The 18,896-nt window shown below is 35.8% G+C and overlaps 1 protein-coding gene across 1 annotated transcript in view; it reads right to left on the bottom strand.

The window, feature by feature from the left end:
• Nucleotides 1-7,248: 7,248 nt before the first annotated feature.
• Nucleotides 7,249-18,896, bottom strand: part of LOC149580369 (dihydrolipoyl dehydrogenase 2, chloroplastic-like) — a 54,155-nt gene continuing 42,507 nt past the window's right edge. Inside the window, exons 8-15 of the mRNA XM_089790492.1 lie at nt 18,790-18,852; nt 18,539-18,613; nt 18,234-18,312; nt 18,003-18,103; nt 10,236-10,349; nt 9,729-9,842; nt 8,519-8,590; nt 7,249-7,685 (exon numbers count right to left, since the gene is read on the bottom strand). Of these exons, the coding sequence (XP_089646618.1) occupies nt 7,635-7,685; nt 8,519-8,590; nt 9,729-9,842; nt 10,236-10,349; nt 18,003-18,103; nt 18,234-18,312; nt 18,539-18,613; nt 18,790-18,852 (669 nt within the window). The 3' untranslated portion in view covers nt 7,249-7,634. The remainder of the gene's footprint in view (nt 7,686-8,518; nt 8,591-9,728; nt 9,843-10,235; nt 10,350-18,002; nt 18,104-18,233; nt 18,313-18,538; nt 18,614-18,789; nt 18,853-18,896) is intronic.

The raw sequence follows: 18,896 nt of genomic DNA, 5'->3' as shown, positions 1-18,896 counted from the left end.
AGTAGATCTACTATATATTTGTCTTCGCTCGTACAAGAAACCAAAAAAAAAAAATCAAATTCTAGATTTAGTATCTGTCTTAGGAATAGTTGCATTAAAATTTTATTTACTTTAATTGATTATTTATTTGTAAAATTATAATACAATCTAGAGCTTTTGTCAAACTAAAATAAAGATAATGTCAAATTATAATTCAACGTTTGGCACCAAAAAAAATTGCATAATTTAGCAATCTATCGCAATTGCAATGGCTTGATGTCACTCCAACAGCATTGTCGGTAGATTCTCGTCGCAATTGCGATGGACTAATTCAATGGATAGTTGTCACTCCCACAACATTATTGTCCCATACCCATTGCAATTTTGATGGCAGATTGAACATTTAAGTCATCGTATTGGCGGCAGTCTACTATCGCAATTGGGACGGTGTGAAGATGCACTCTTTCCCTTGCTTTCTTCCAAATTGTGATGGCTTTAGGCATCGCAATTGCGATGGACGACCTTGTCATCACAATTTGTGAAAGCAAAATTCCTACGCCCGTCCAATGGGAGCCAATTCGTGGTATTGTCGCTTAGGCGACGAGTGGTTGTTGCAATTGCGACGGCCTGTCATTGCAATTTGGGCCCAAATGTAGTAGTGATAGGGACACTTCAAAGGATTATTCTATAGAAGAAATAATAAGGGATATGGTGGAAAGGAGTCACACCTATGTTACTAAGGTGCCCCTAAGGAGTGTGTATCTGGATAATCTAAAACCTCATCCAATCATGTATGTCTCCGACCACCAAAAGATGTCAGCCAACAATACAAATGTCAAAAAAAGGGGAAAGGAAAAGAGGGCGAGTCTTCCACTCAAACCAATCTCATGTAATTAAGAACCCCGTGAGAGGTAATAATGCAAAAGTTAGGGGAGTAGGTAGATCACTCCTAGAAGTTAGCATCGCTTTGAAGAGTTGTTGTGGTAATGCCTAGTACAACCCCTATAAGTATAGATCTAGATGAAGGGGCAAAGGCATAAGTTGACATGCCATTACAACAGCCAAAGAGGTGAAAACAGAAATGTAGTCAGGACAAAAATGCCTCGAGTTCCAATCATGAGGGAGAATAAGTAAAAGAGGATCCTCATATGCCTAGGGTATAAATACAAGATTGCCAACATCAGATCATCCCTGCAAATTGTAGACCTAGATGGTCCCTCCAAGGTAGACATCAATGATGTCCTCACTACTAAAGACCAAGAGCACCTCTTCAAGGAGGAGGAGAATAAAAGGTCAGAGGTTGAGGAAGCACAAAGAAAGGTTGAAACTGAGGCCGAGACTATAGAAGATGAAAGGATCCGAAAACTTGTCAAAGAATGATTCTATGAGGAGGAAGAGTGGCTCTAGAAGGAAGTAGATAAGAAGATAGAAGAAGAAAGAGTGTGTGAAGATAGACTCCCTAAGGAGGAAAAGGAGTGCACCCACCAAGAGGAGGCTCACCTCATGGCAGCAAAAGAGGTCAAACAAAAGGAAGAGGTTGAGAAGAAGAGAGTTGAGAATGAGAGGAGGATTAAGGCAGAAAGAAGGAAAGCTATGGTGAAGCTCATCTGAAGTTTATCATAGAGGTAAAATGTTGAGGAAAAACTAAGAAAAGAAGAGAGTTGAGGAAGAGGTGTATGTGCCTCAAGAAACCAGACCTCTAGGATCAACCATACCCCCAACCACCAACGTTCCTCCAAGTAACCAAACAAGAACATAGAAATTGTTGTTGTCTCTAGGGCCACATCCAGTAGATACTCCAAGGCAAGAGTAGTTGGCGAAAAGCCAACCTAGTTTAGAGGTCTTACAAGAGGGACTCAGAGGATCTGCCTCTAAGGTGTGAGATAAAGGCAAGGGACCTCAAATACTAGAGTCATCAAGGGCCAATATAGAGAGATCTCTACATTCTAAACAAATGGGATAGGTGCTACTAGGTCCACCCTAGTGATTGGTACAGACAAGGAGAAGGAAGAAGCCCATTAATTTTCTACCCCCACCATCACTAGGAGACTTAATGGAAGAAATATCAACACCAACCCCAAAGACACATAAGTGAGCACAAACTCTCCATACATTACACAGGTACTTCACTAGGGAGGTGACCACAAAGCATAGTTGTGTTGCTAGAAGGTAGGATGAATCTAAAGTTGAACCTGAGGATTATGTCATTACACAAATTCCCCTGGGCTGGAGGAATAAAGAAGTTGAGCTAAGTTTACTAGATGATGCCAACGACTTTCTGCATGAGCAGTATGAGAACACCAAAAAAAAAAAATTGTGTAGGCCAATGAGGACCAATTAAAGATGCTCCTCAAGGAGCTTGCATTACCAATTGCTTCAGCGATGTTAGAAACCTCCACCTTAAATGTGCCATTACCACAAGGCGAATTAGAGAACTTAAGGACAATGAAAAAGGAAGCATTAGTGGTAGACAACTGGATCTCCAGACAACTAGAAAATACAATAAGCTTTCTTTCAAAGTTTGTTCCAGAATTCTTTCACGCATTGAATGTGATTGGGGACCTAGACAAGACCATATTTGTATGGCAAGGAGATGTAACCTGACATAATAGACAATGAGACCTCCTTGGGAAAATGTTGGGACTTGGGGAGGATACAATCAGCACGTTTGGGATATGAGGGGGAGAGACAATAGAACTCTCAAAAGACCTCTATGAAGTTTGGGATTCAAGGTCAAAATACAAAAACATTTGATGGATTCCATCTACCCCCTCTCTATGGCTATTCACAAGTCGATAGATAAATATGCATGATTTGTTCAAGATTCCACATTGGTAGATCTAAAGGTTATTGACTGATTCACAGCCATAGATTATTTTCTGGCTAAATCTGACAAGAAGGCAGAGAAGAGATACCGAGATCCAAGCAATTTTGATGGTAGGGTTATGAGAACACTCACCAATTTTATGTTGGAGGCATACGAAGACAACAATGCCACCACCAAGATACAAGAGACCACCAAGGAGGTTAAAGAGAGATTGGGAGAGGCAAAGGCCCACTTAGACTACATAAAGGAGATCAATGAGGAGGCCATCAACAAAATCCTCGAGGCATATAAGAAGTACAAGGAAAATAAGTCCTCCATGTGACAAAATTGCATGTCCCCTCATCCCAAATTCTTTGTTTCATGGACTAAGAGTCATGGATCTTGAAATTGTGCACATATTATTTCACTCTATATTCATCCCAACAATAAAGAGTTGACACGTCCCCTAGAGTTGGTTGATCGGTGCTCTAGATAAAGTTGTCAGAGGTGTCAGAAGACTAGATGGTATGGTTAGGCCTAGATGTGATAGGAGATCAAGGTTGAGAACATTGATGCCTTCCCACTACCCAAGGTGTGAATCATGCATTTAAGGTTGATGGTACATGGTAGTACTCAAAGACATGGAGGAGTCATTCCGTTGATGGAGTGGTAGACTTGAGGCGCCATCGAGCCAACTCGCCCGTAGACTTGGTGACCTTTTTTCAAGAGTTGAGTCCCCAAACTTTCCCCTATTCACTTCTTGTCCTTTTTGAAGATTAAATATGGAAAGATTGTATGGGGTACAAGTTGTACTTTTAGTAAATATTGTAAAACATGTGCAATGGGTTGTAAATCTCGATGTAAATATGTAGTTTTTGTATAAATAGGAGTTTGCAAGAGCATTTGAGGTTTGAAAAAATCAATGATTTTGAAGTCCATAGTTGTGCAGTAATATGTCTCTTTGCTCGGTAGTTTATCAATACTACTTGGAGTTCTATGCTTGAAACATTAATGTTGCCCTCCTTTAAATCAACAATGGAATAAAGAGCTTGGTTTGTGCTTCACTTGTATCTTTTGTCTTTGGAATTGGTGATAACATTTTGATTATTTCCATCCTCTACTCAAGTGGTTGGTGTATGAATGGATAAATATCAAATGGAGATGAATCCTTTTAATGCTTAGATGTGTTAAAAGGTTGATGGTCATACATGTGATTCAGTTATGTTTGCTTGAGTATTGTCGATGATCATGCATATAAAGTGAATATAGTTAGATTATTACTATACTATGTTCTATCTTTTGTCATTTATTCTAATATAAAATGATTACTTGTGGAAGTATCTCCAACTTCTATACCTCAGGGTAAAGTGAGTGTTTGCCAACATAGCTCCTCAAACTTAATAGTCACTCGCCCAACTCAACTCGTCTTGCACTATCATGACTCGACTACCAAAATCAAAAAGTACACTCGTTTAGAGGCTCTAAATGGGGTTGAAGAAAACAATCAATGCTTAGCAAAAAGAAAGTGCTCAACCCACAACCACAACTTACCATCAAGGACTAAATCCCCATCCTTTGAGGAGTCAGAAGATGCAATAACGAAACCCCTTGCCAAGAGAGAAATACCAATCTCGCCCTCAATGACAAACCTCTAAGAATCCAAGACCTATTTGTGTAGATCATGAAGAGAAGGTCAACAATTGCTAAATATTCACATATAGAAGTCTTCATTTATCAATGCATTCACAATTTTCACCACTCAAGGAGACTAGACCCAAGGGATTAAATGCAATTTCTCATGTGGAGAGAAACACCTGCAACACCCTCAAAATCAGCAAATGACCACTAATAAACAAACACTACTAGTAAGGCATTTGAAGGAACAATGAAATCATTAAGAGGGGTGTAGCCAACCCTAGAAACCTCATTGTCTAAAAAGAGGTGAGGGATCTATGTAGAAATCTGCTAGGGTTGTTCCAGAACTTGGGGCACCCTAGCAACCAACATGAAGATTGAGAATAAGGCCATCAATGCAAACAAAAGAAGCGTGTGCCAATGAAATGAAACAAGTGAACAAGGTCATGTAGGAGCAATTGCCACTATAGAAAAAAAAATCGCAACATCCAAAACAATCACACAACCAACATACTATCAGCAATAGCAATGGCCAAGGCAATTGTAGAGGGCAAGAACAAATTTTATGAAGATGTTCCTATTGTTGGAGCAAAGGATTAGAAAGCCATCAAGAGAGAAGTTAGTTGAATATGGTTAGTAATGACTATTTTGGAATGTAAAATTATTTGAGTGGGAGAAGAAGGAAAAGAAAGATTTGAAATAGAAAAATAAGCTTTAAAATGTGACCATATGTGATATTGTAGAAAGTATTGTTCTAGATGGGAAAATGGTTGGGTGGAAGGAAAAAGATGCAAGTGTTAAAGAGGGCATAGATGATGCAAGGCTAGAGAAAGATAGTGCACCAACTAGTTAAAAATGGTCAATGTTATACTTGTTAAAGGAGCTAAGGAGCTAAGAGCAATGCATCAACCAAAGAAGAAAAGTTCTAAATATGCATTTTTTGTGCCATACATTCTAACAAGATCTTTGAGGCAGCATAATAATCTAAGACCAAGTTGTATCACTTTACAAGAACTCATATATTGACAATGTGCAATTACTAAGCGACACATTGCAACAACTATTTTCCAATTCCCAAGAACAAAATACTTTTGTTGAAGCATCCTTTCATGGATAGATGGAAGTGACTTTCTTGGAATTATGATTCAATCGCTCTCGCTCTATGTTCAACTTCCAAGTTTGTGATATTATCCATCAATAAATATTTGAAGAAAAATTTCTTGGGCACTATAGGAGAGAGCTCAGAGAATCCAATAAATTGCACTTTGAGCTTTGTTTAAGAGTACAGACAAATAAAATTTCAGCCTGGTGTGCACTAGCATTAAAGAAGAAGAGCCAAACTTGCCTTATCAAATAACAACGGTGCCCACATAAATGCACAAGCATGATCTAAGTTCCCTTTCCTTGGAATCTCTCTTATAACATTTGCAAGAATTTTACATTTAAATACCAACCTTCACTAAGGTAATCACTCCACGACCACCTTACCATTTGACCAGGCCCACTAGACTTGACAAAGATTTTTTGAGGAGTTGGAGAGATTAGGCCCACTAGACTTCGAATCTAATCAGCTCCCTCTCGACTTTCTTCAACGCTTATCCTCAGTATTTTAGCTCGAATTACTTGCTCGGCTATGTTGGATTCACAAAATCAAAACAAGGTTTATAACAATGGTAAATTGCAGATGCCTCAATGGCGAATTGCAGAGGTTTCAAGGCAAATTGCAAAACATTTTTATTGGCAGATTGCAAGACATTTTTACTGCAAGGTTGCAAGACGTTTTTAATGCAAGGTCGAGTTGATAAATGAAACAAGAGAAATCTGATACGTAGCAAGTAGGAAAAAGTTCAGGCACCAAGGAAAAAGGTGGTCCCGTCTCTCCCTCATGGCTTCCTTTATAAAGAACTAGTGACTTTTTGGTTTCTACCAATATAAAACAATTCGAATTGCCAAATATTAAATTGATTTTTCATGCCAAGTGTTAATCGGTTAAAAGCAAAGAATATTAAAATGGAAAGAATGGAATTGGAAAATTATAATTCAAATATTATTATAATTCCAATGTTATTATATCTGGAATATTATATATATATATATATATATATATATATATATATATATATATATATATATATATATATATATATACACATGTAAATATATTAATGAAGTGACATCATTTTATTAAATTATTATAATATAATGGTGTCATTTCATTTTTATATCTATATGTACATATATACATATATTTTATAATAATAGGGTCAAAGATCATTTAAAATTCTTTGAGGTGCATTTTATATTTTAACTCAATTATTTTATGTTTCTCAAATTATTTGTTTAAATAGCTAATGTGGGTCTCACAAATGTATAATGTTTTCAAATCGTTAAGTCCTCAACTCATTTGCCCAGTAATAGTGATGTTCCTGCCTAATTCTTTTTTGACAATGCTTCCACCCCTTTGACATGTTTCCTACAAGGAAATTCTCCGCAATTAAATCATATTACCATAACAAGTTATTTAATCATAAATAATCATAACGGCTAACAGCCTTTTCAATTCTATAAATTCGTGATAAATAATTATAACGACTAACCATCTTACCATTTCATAGGATTATAACAAATTTAACTGTCAACTGACTTCATGTGAACCTCAACTGCTATATTTTAAATTAGGTCAAAAATTGGAATGTAAGCCAGTAAATTAACAAGAAGGCCAAAGTATTTTGAAATGATGCCATAACAATGCAATGAGATAACTTATACTTCTACAAAAATTATATTAAACATGTACCCTTAACAAGTGAACTCACGTTAAATCATGATAACAAGTGGAAAAATGGAACTAAATTAGCCAAAGATCTTGCCTTCCATAGCAAGAATTAGTACAAAACTGCAGAATATTTGCTTGACATTTTTACAAGGGTTCTGGTTCTTGGAAACACCTTGGAAGCACTAAAACTCAAGAAAAAACTAAGACATAGAAGAAATATCCAACTGTCCAAGAAAGATCTTATTTCAATTGAAATAATTAAATGCATCGAAAATTTTCTACTTGGCAATATGCCTCCTATTAGATGCTTAATATGGTATGGCAAGGAACCATGTGTTCAAGCCAACTACGGTAGAAGTGCCTTAGCTCAATATGCATCCATGTAAATCATAACTTGGTGCAATATCTGGAAGAGAAGGTACATTGATAAAGCTTTTCCTAGGCTGCAACAGGTTCTTTGTGCACTGGTTGAGGAATAGACTGCTCAACCTGCAATGCCAACACCCAATATCAAAGAAAGCAATAAGCCCCTAATTTTTCTTATGCCAAAATGTTGTTAGCCTTCACTTGAGTTGGATAAAACATAATTTGACTTCAAATGAACAAATTTCAGTTAAATACTCAGGCATGTAAGATCCCACTTTGCAGCATCTTCTAGTTGAGGTAAACGGGTATTCTGATGCAAGTTTACTTCTATTGCATCAGCCAAGTCTGACATGGTGTGGATATGAAAATAGTAAATAAGATTTTAAACACCTTGTCTGAATGACCCAACTATAAAACACTAAGCATTGAATAAAGACCATTTTATAATTATTAATTTATTTAAATAAGAATGTATTTGTGTTTTTATTTTTCACATAATTCTGAAACTTGATTCAATATTGAGGTGTACAATATCAGGGATATTATGTTTAATGTTCCAAACATCTGGATTCCTAACATATTCAAAGGGCCTTTGAAATACTGAACATCTGAACACACTTGAAGGCAGAGAATGTCTCAGATTAACATGCAAGGGTAGAAACAAAGCACTATAAAAGTGCTTTGTTAGAGCTTCCTGCCAAGAGGGCTTGGAACAGAAAGAGTTGAATGTTCAGAGTTCAGGCAAACAGTAAAAGTTTAAAATTTCTTTAAACAAATTAAAGATTTACAGAGGCTGTGTAAGTGAAGTTAATATAACAGGGAATGTCCTATTGATTAGGACTATTGAAAAATATGGATAGAACGTAAAATTTGACTGCTCAATCTGTAATTCCATGAGAACCAAACTCCACTCATTGCCCTGTAAGCCAAGATAAGAGCAATAGATAGAAACATACCTTGGCATGTTTGAAAAGCTCATCGAGCACTTCAGATAAAGTTGGATGTGCATGAACAGCAAATTTTATGTCCTGTTGAATATGTCATGATTAGGTTTTTTCAGCTTTGCTTTCAGAATACTTGGTAAAATATGCCTGAAATAAGCTTATAAATTATTTACAGCAATAAAACCTACCTTAAAGGCGTCTACATAAATAGATACAATTATTAAACAATTCAATAGATAGTGTACTTACATTGAAACAAACATACACACCATTAGCAAAACAGATACAGATTGAGTCTAACTGATCTTTTATGTCTTCTCTCTTGATGCAAGAACATAGATTAGCAGGGAAGTTAAGAAGAACACTTAAAGCAAGTGATATTTATTAACTATTTTGAGCATCAGCAAGCACACACAATATGCACTGGTGGCTTTATCACCAAAAGCCTTTGGTGGTAAGGACCTAGTAATTGTTAGAGATTAGAATTATCATTGCAGCCTTTAACCACTTACATGGCCATTCTAATAACTCTATTGTTTATACTGGTTTCCTTGGCAAATTAAGTGCTTAAACCTAAGTTTTCAAGTTAGTCACAAATTATATAAACCTGAAAGAAGCACTATTTTGTCAGAAAAGACAATAGTTATATCAAAATTAGTTGTTTTATAGACTGATTTTCTGCATTACGATTGCATGCCTTTTCAGGAATTTCAGCGACAGTATGGATGTTCTGGGATAGTTGATGGGACACTTCATTCCTCAGTTCAGTGGAGTTATAATCAACCTTCTATTATGTTTAACTTTTTGAATGTAATATAATTTAAGTATAGACCCCATTTCTTCACAAGGGGTCGAGACAAACCAGAAACTTTTAGAATCTGCTTCACCTTCAGAAGGAAAATATCATCTCTACTTCAAATTAAAAGCCTCAAAATACATTTTCTTCAGTTTCCATCAATAAAATCCATGCAAAGTTCAAATGCCTCATAAAGGAGAATATAATATATCCTTGTCCATTGTAAAAATTGTTGTATGTAAACATTTGAAGTATTTCTATTCACGTTCAATAAAGTAACTGCAAGAACTCCTGAAACAAAACCTCCAAAACTGACTCCTGCACTTCCATATCCATATTTGTATGCACGTCTGTAGCCATTTAAAACATTCTATTTCTTACTCATCTTGATACGTCTAACTTGTATGAAGTTCAGAAGTGGGTTACCTGAATTTTCGTTCCTAAAGCAATAGCATTTGATGCTTCATGAATAAGATCAGCTGCATGCAAGCCCAAAATGTGAACACCAAGAATTTCTCCAGTGTCTGGACGGTATATCAACTGCCATTTTGACAAAATATAGATTTATCTGTAAGATAATGCATCTCAAAAAAGATGCTTTTTCCTCCTAGGAACAGACCAACTAGAATCATGATATTTAAATATATATAGGGAGATTTTAATGTCAACTCTAAGCTGCAAATTTTACCATTAGTGCCTAGACATCATTACATGTGACTTTGTACATGGAGATTTGCTCTGACTCCCTATTTGAGTGTTATCAAGAAAATAGGCAATATGAGACTGCAATAATATATATATATATATATATATATATATATATAGGTTTCATTCTTTTATTATGTGTGGAAGGGCTCTTGTCATGTGTCAAAGCATTCTACATAGTATAAGAGCTTAAAAATCATTGAATATATTTCACTAATATAAGCATACCTTTGCTATACCCTCTCCTTCATTCTCAGCAAGAGCCTTTGTATTGGCTTTGAAGCTTGTCTTAGCTATACTAACTTGAAATCCCTCTTCCTCGCCCCTCGTTCTAGCTTGTGGCTGTGGAATAGAATAAAAAATAAATAAGAGTTGTCATACAAACAACTAAACATTGCAACATTCAATATTAAATAGATTCAATGTTAACTGTTAATACACATTAGAGGGTCAGAAATCAGGACATTTAATATGTTAGAAACCTAACGTTTTACAACAAAACTTGGCTTTTTATTCCTGCAAAAAAAGGATGGATTTCATTCACAAAATTGAGGTATTTTCACGCATTATGTGAGAAATTCCTTCACCATGGAAGTAAGTGAATTACTGTTGATATTTGTGTCACTTGTGGAAAATTATTAAGATAATAGATAGTTTTTATTATCTTTGTTTAGTTTCTAATGGTTATCTATTGTAATCTTCTGTAAATATTAGAATGTTTCTAATATTTAGTTTTTTGTTTCTAGAATAGAATGTTTCTATTATTTACGATTGTTTCTTAAGGAAACATCATTCAGCCTCTTGTATAAATTGACCTCTCGGTCTCTCTTAATATCAAGCAAGTATTTTCCAATTACTTTGTAATATGGTATTAGAGCCAATACTCTAAAAAATTTTGAAAATAATTATAATTTATTGGTTGAAAATATTTGTTTTTTATTTTCGAAATTATTTACATGCATATTTGCTTCCAACTCTCTCTATAATCCAACTTCGGTTTCTGTTCTAAGAGATTTGAATCCACCAACTTTTGGTTTGGTTCTGCAAACCATTTTTGTCTAGATCCGTCTATTTTTTCTGCAAATTTCTGTCATTTTTTTGCACCAGGGCCTTTTTTGTTCAAAACCCTAAGTTTAAAGTTCAGAAGAAAAAAATTTGATTCCAAATTCTTCATGGGTTTTCTGATAGCTCAACTGGGTTGTTACATTTTTTGGGGTGCCTCAATTTTTGTGCCTTGATGTTTGAGCCAATCGATCCAAAAACCGACAACATATTCTTTCTGGATTTTTCAAACTCTCTTCTGGGTTAACCTTCAAATTTTTTGGGTCTCTACTTTTTTAGGGTTGCATGTACTTTAATTGTGTTTGCATGTGCTACTTTAAAGAGAACAAATTTCCATAATCCATTATATTGTACTGATATGTTTCTGGATTCGATTGTGTTAAGATTTTTACCATCAACGTTTCGAATCACACTACGTGATCCATCATCAGGATGAAGAGCAAGAGATGCAAAAAACAATATGATGGATCACGTAGTGTGATTCGAAACGTTGATGGTAAAAATCTTAACACAATCGAATCCTGAAACATATCAGTACAATGTGCTACTTTACCATGCAAAAATCTCATGTTTTGCCTCCCCCATAAATTCTGGTGGGTTTTCATAATATTTTTCCTTAAAAAAAAAATCTAATGGGTCTTCATATTTTTTTCCCTAAAAAAAATTTGAAATGAGTTTCTATAAATTTTCCCTCAAAAATTTCTAATTCTGTAATTCGCGAAGTTAAGTGGGATTCCTTTGTGGGTTTGTAATTTTTTCTTCAAAAATTATCTGTTGGGTTTTACCATTTTTCCTAAAAGAACAAAGCTTTGTATTGTCAGGTTTTGATTGAATTTTCACCTCAAAAATCATCTTGGCTTTTGATTGATTTTTCACCCCAAAAATTGTGTTTGGTTTTTTCAATTTTCTCCTAAAACTCATGGCTTTTTGTGGTTTGTTTTGGAGCATTATGCTCATCTGCAAAGTTTTGGAGTGTTATCCAAAGTACCATCAATAGTCTTCTCAACAAACATCCTTTGCTCCAGATTCAGAAGGCCCTTGGAAGGAAAACATTCAATGCAACTATTGTCATAAGTTTGGGAACATGAAGGTCGAATGTTGGAAGCACTTAGCTGTCCTATCCAAGCAATCTGGTTCGCAACCCACAACAAACAGTGCGGAGCACCTTGAGCAGACAGAATCTTCCTTTTACGCTTTTCCACAGCTTCGTGCTCTCGATAAATTAACCATTAAGCGAGGGTATTACAATAATAGATAGTTTCTATCATCTTTGTTTAGTTTCTAATGATTATCTATTGTAATCTTCTGTAAATATTAGAATGTTTTTAATATTTAATTTTTTGTTTCTAGAATAGAATGTTTCTATTCTTTACGACTGTTTCCTAAGGAAACATCATTCAGCCTCTTGTATATATTGACCTCTTGGTCTCTGTTAATATCAAGCAAGTATTTTTTAATTAATTCATAATAAAAAATTCTATTTAAAGACTTTAGCATCCAATGTCATAAATGCATAAAAAGTGTTAAACTCTTTGGGCCATTTTTAACTATTTTTGTCAAGACAAAAAGGACATAATGAAAAGAGTTGGGTTGAGAAACAAGACATGGTTGATCATTTGGATATTAGAGAGATTAGACTTCAACATGAATTGAGGGCAGGCCTCAAACAACATTAGTGAATTTATGGGCTACAAATTTGGCCTTCCTCTTGCTATCAAAGGAAAGATCAAGAATCTTACCTTTATGGGAATTCTAAGTTACTAATAGAATGTCTCAAGTAAACACATACTCAGAATTAAACAACTTGGTCTTTCGGCATTTTTGCTAAACGGTGATTTAACGATCGTCCTAAATTTTGACCAAATCAGTTGAGCAGCATATCCCACAAAAATTGAACCTTCTTGTCATCAGAAAGGGAAATGACAGCTTCCAGCCTGCATAAGACATTTTCAAATTCATGGGTACTAACATGCCTGATGATCTCTGCGCACTCCACTTACTTTGTTGGATATCTCCTTGCTCCAGTTTTTCTCTCCGTCCTCATCTTGTGTGCTTTTGTAACTTATCTTCATGATTAGATAAAGAAGTATCCTTTTTATTTTAAAAGAAATGTATTCTCAATTATACAATACTAAAATTCTTGTCCACATTATCCTTATCGCATTTATGATTAAAAAGAAAATATTTTCCATAATGTGAATGTTCCCGCCATCCCCCTGCAGTGCCCAAATTTAGGCCTTTGGTCCCCGAACAACCTGTCACCCTGTCCCTCCACAAGGAAAACCCCTTGGAACTATGGTTTCTTCTAATTCCACAGACTTTGTGGTGCCATTTTGTTATATTTGGCCTGTCTTTTAATCTGTCCGGCACTTTGATCTGACATTGTTAAAATTTAAGTATTAAACTTTACCAACGAGGTGCAGATTTCAAATCCCAACTAGATTTCTTAAAAACCAAACCCGATTGAACTGTTCATTTATTTACAATTAACAGCTCAACTTATTGGAATCCATAATAAATATTAAAGCATATTAGGATGCCCAATTTGTTTAACTTGAAAACCATGACCAAAATTGGTGCATTGTCCTGACATGTTACTTACACTATGAACAATCACTTTCTTCCACTCATAATGTTTTGTCTCAGATAGATACCAATGTCCTTCACATAAAATAAGGTTCTAAGAAGTTTGATCTAATATAACACTAGTTAAATACTTTTGAGAAATCTTACATAGACCTCTACTGCGTTTGGCAGGAGTATTCAGCAAATCCATCTAAACCACCAATAGATGCTTAGAGAATAAAACTCATTACCAAACAGCAAGGAGGTTTGCCAATAAGCCTGTCACATGAGAAATGACCACAGAAAGCCTGTTTTCACTCTCATTTGTTGCAGTGCATTCTAACATTCAATAACGATCATTTGTGGATGAATATGTGTGCTGCATTGTAACATGGTTTGCAAATATTAATTTAATATTATCATCAAAGGCTATCTCTCTGTGTCTAATTCATTTAATCCACATTATTTCTACTATTTAATTCCTCTCACCATTATAATCAATAGCTCAAATGTCATGCATAGAGACATCTGTTGCACACTAAAAGTTAGGAACCTCATGTAGTGTCTCCCGTGTTTGCATTCTGTACCTTGTTATATTTTGGTTTCCAAAGAAACTTTGATGCTCATGTTTGAGGACATTCGAGATGACCTAATGGTCAGATACTATATTTTGATTTACCAGCATCATAGATGTTAGATGCTATGCTATTTAGTTTGATCATATCTGTATGATGATGCTTATTGATGTGGCATGATGCTTTATGATGATATCTGGTTATTTTGTATTCGGACATATACTCTATTTATGATTATATGGACTTATTGGATTTTGGATACTTTCATTTGATGCTACGGCTATTTACTTCAGTTTTGCTTTGAGATGTTTTATGATGCAATTAGTGATTTAAATGGATTATTTTAATGTGATTAAATGAATGATCATTTATGTAATTTAATGCATTCATCGATTCGGCTATATTATTATATGCAATTGCACTTGATCGTGTTGTTCAATGTGCAGGATTCATATCCCCAACAGTGGCACATGGAGTTAGTGATTCGACTGTTCTTACCTAGCCAATGTCATCCTTGTATGGTCGACATACCCTATTTAATTGATTAATTAAACCCTCCGGTGATTTAATAAATCCAGATCATTTGCATTATGTGATTAGACCCATAAACGTGTCTATGCATTTAGAGGTTCGCAATTGTCACGAAATTTATTCAGAAATATTGTGATTTAATAGTTTTGGGAATTTTATATTTGATTTAATTATTTTAATTCCTGGTAGCTTTGTTGTAGTTGAATTCCATTTGATTGGAATTGCCTGATTTTCTCTGGGTTGAGAAGGTTGTTTTAGTGGCCCAATTAATTTCCCTAATTTTATATTCCACCTTTAAAAGTGAATATATATCCCAAAAGGGAATTATTCCCTCACTTCTCACTTGCGAAATAGGAATTTGGAGAGAAAATTCCAAAATCCTCTCTGAAGGATTTACCATTTTATTCGTTGTAGGAGCTACAGGCATGGGATCACCACGACGTTGAGCTCGTTGGATCCACCTCGGGGAGACCTTCGTTTGCCAATATTTTTGATGGTGACCACGGAGCGATTATTTTATTGCACGCATTCCTATTTTAGCCCTTTTGGCTGCAAGGTAGAGCTCTCTTGTTTATTGTTTTCGCTCCATTTTGGAGTCTGTTTGTGGTAGTAAATTGTTTGGAGGCTGAGAACTAGTGTTCCCCTCCATTTCTGCATGCTAGCTCTACCTGGTTGGACAGGTATGAGCATTTGTAGCTTTTTGGACTTGGGCGTTTGGGGTTTCGTGCCGTTATGCTGGTCATTTTTGCATAGGGACTCCAAACCCAAATTTTATTTGCTATTCGTGACTTTTGTATCCAATGACAATGGATTTTAATTTCAAAATTTTTGAGCTTTTTTGGTTTTTGCCTTGATTTGTGTGCCCCCCAATTTTCTCAAGTTTTCTTAGCATGGAAGTTGGTCATGGATCTAGATTATCCGTAAGGCTATCTATTCGACCCTAGATGTACTTTATTGCATTTGGATTCGTGCCAAATCCATACTCCCGACCAAGTGCTCGATTGGTTTTGATACTTGGTTTATTATTTGTTTCTCATTCAGCCCTTGTTATTTATGATCATCATGTAGTTGGTGTGCCCACACACGAGCACGTGAGCATGTACTAGTAGGTTTTTGTGAGACCCGAGCTCTCGGTTGTTTGTCGGTTGAGTTATGTTCATTGGGGTTGGGTTGGACACTGCATTGCCTACGGGCACTCGTTTAATGAGCATGGGTATGTAGGGTAGGCCAGTGGAGGGGCTTCTCTCGTAACCTTGGGTCGTGTTCCCAACGAGATATACGTGAATAAGTTTATAATAAGTGATAACTAAATAAATTCATGGGTAATTAACTAAGATAAGAAAATACTACGTACCTGTACGGCTCATCCAAAGGTATGTTCTCATCGGTTTATCCAACGGCCTTATGTCTATGCGGTTCATCTGGCAACATAGCACGCTAGTCTCTCCAAGGAGTACCAAGGGCAAAGGTTCCACATGATGTTGAGCTTGGGAGTCCAAATCTACTCTCCACTAGAGTCCCTACATAGTAGACCCATAGAGTGTCTGACCAGGACCTATTGTATTGCATTGTCTCATGATCTTGGTTTCAGTCCTCTGTACTATTTGGCGTGAGTGTTAGCCATGGATGATTGTCTTGTGTGTGTTTGCGGTCGGATCACTATCTCCATTAGCATGGCGGGAGTGGGCCTATGAGTTCCACGTGGTTGGGAGGCGTAGCTACATTTACCACTGCAGGGGACTGGTGTCCAAAGTTGGCCTTCCTCCATGTTTAGTTTTGGATTTGGATCCTCACATCGTTCTCTATATCTTCCAAAGTATGTTTCCATGTGATTCTGTTATTTCAGTTCATAGAGATAGTTGATTTATGCACATGTATGCTCACTGCGATGTTGCTTTCTGCATGATTATATTAGATGCTTGGGTTAGATGTATAGTTGAGATGTTAGAATTATGTGATCTTCCTTATGCTTTTGAGTGTTTACTCCTCGACTTTTTATGGATCCGGTACTCCCCGGTGTAGAGGTTCTAACTCTTTCCCCTTTTAAATTGCTCATCGGCTTGTTTCCTTGTAAACCTAGGTGACAAAAGTTCAACACTAGGCAATATTGGAAAAGTACCGCATGCCTTAGAGAGAAATATCGCGCGATACTAGAAAGTATTGCATGGCAATAGTAAGTTTTATCGTGCGACACTAGTAAAGTATCTCATGGTAGTCGTAAGGTCTATCGTGCGCTGCCTGAAAGTATCGCCCAATAGCTATAAGTAGTATCACACGATACTGGAAAAGTATCATCCAATAGTATTGTACAGTGTCGTACGACACTGCAAAAGTATTGCCTGAATTCTTTGCAAAAACCTACTTAGGTAAACAGCAAGTATCTCCGGACTTATTGGTTGAAAGTCGAAGAGTGTTTTGGGCACCCTCTTGGGTTGCGCCCCTTCCTAGGTTTCGACAAGTCAGAAATTATTGGTTTCTTGTTTGTGTAAACTTTAACAGTTGGTTTTGGACGCGTTGGTAAGTAGTAACGCTTGGAGATTCGTTGGATGTCTGGATTGCCTGGTTAAATCTTCCATTGCAATCATTTGATCAATTGCATGTTGATGTTGTTTGAATCCATGCTTATTAATTTTTAAAAAATATATGTATTGGCTTTTATTTATCCTTGTTCCAAGGATCTCCGGGCGGGGCATTACACCTCATGACACCTTTTTCTAAAAATTATAAAATTTTCTTCTTTAATTTTAATGCCCCATGATAATATGTTGTAGTTTGTGTTCAACTGTCATTTTATTCGAATTAAACTTTATAACGTTACCGAGTGGTTAAAAATGAGACAAGAACACTGAGAGAATGTGTTACCACAATCACTTTGTCCTGAATGGACAATATAAAATAATATTAAAAAGATTTGAATGTGCTGAAGTACTTTTTTCTGGAAAGGCTGTGAGACTATTTAATGGTATCCTAAAAGTTAGGAATTAAAACTTTCAAACCTTTCTGTAAGAAATGTGTACATTTATGTACATGATATTTTGTTAAATTTTAAGTGATGACTTTCTCAAGAATGTTTCACTTCTTGAACAAAAATTCAAGCCAAAACATGATCAGTTAGCAAAAGTTAGCATTACAGCAACAGGTTTAAACCTCAAGCTTTAGAGAAATTTATTCCATTGTTGTATTGTATCTCAGTTAAACAACAAATGCATACAGATAAGTTCTATGAAAGGCATATTCGCAAAGACTATGAAATAAGCTATACCTCGGTCAAGCCAACCATGCTGATCTCTGGATGGGTGAAGCAAGCTGCTGGAATGCTCAAATGATTAAGAACATTATCCCTCCCAGAAATCTGCTCAATGACTGCAACAAGCAACCTTCATCAGAAACCAAACTCGATATAAACTAGACGTTTTCAAGAGTGACTGACAACTCAAGTATGAGATACAAGATTACCAAAAAATAAACCACTGCCAAACAAACAGTCACTCACCTGAGATCCCTTGTGCACTGGCAGCATGAGCAAGCATCATTTTCCCATTTGCATCTCCAATGCAATAGAGATGAGGAACCTAAGCAATTAAGAAACAAAAATAATTTCAAAATAAATCATATGTGATTCATGGGGAAACCGTACAAAAAATCAATGCTAGACCTATATAATTAAAAACCAAGACAAAAATGCATGCACGACCGAACAAATCCACTATATGACCTTGGCATATTGAATGGAGCACAAAATTATCTTCTCTATAAAAAATTTCTTTAGAAGTGACAATTATAGAAAAAATTACAGACCTTGCCTCCATTTGCATCAAGAACTTGCATACGCTCATCAACGGGAATAAAACCTCGTTGAGTAGCTACACTAATCTAATATAACACCACAAAGATAACATAAGTAAGGTGTCAAAAAAGATCATGTCATGTTTATTCATGTCAAGCAGCATTCCACAAATTATTGTATGGTTGATGTCATTTATTATATAGACCGATGTGTAAAGAAACGAAATGCAGGGCTTCTCCTCTTCATAAAAAAAGGCAATTACATTCTCAAGGCCCAGGCCTTTTGTAAATGGTGCGCGTCCTGTAGCAATAAGTGCTGCATCTACCTGTAGCATAAATCAAAAGAATAATTGGATCACTTCAACTTGAA

Source organism: Cupressus sempervirens, chromosome 1, assembly GCF_028749045.1.
Source record: "Cupressus sempervirens isolate cs-2001-9-10 chromosome 1, ASM2874904v1, whole genome shotgun sequence".
Lineage (NCBI taxonomy): Eukaryota > Viridiplantae > Streptophyta > Pinopsida > Cupressales > Cupressaceae > Cupressus > Cupressus sempervirens.
The sequence above is the reverse complement of the archived record's forward strand: the minus strand, read 5'-3'. Positions and strand labels throughout refer to the sequence as shown.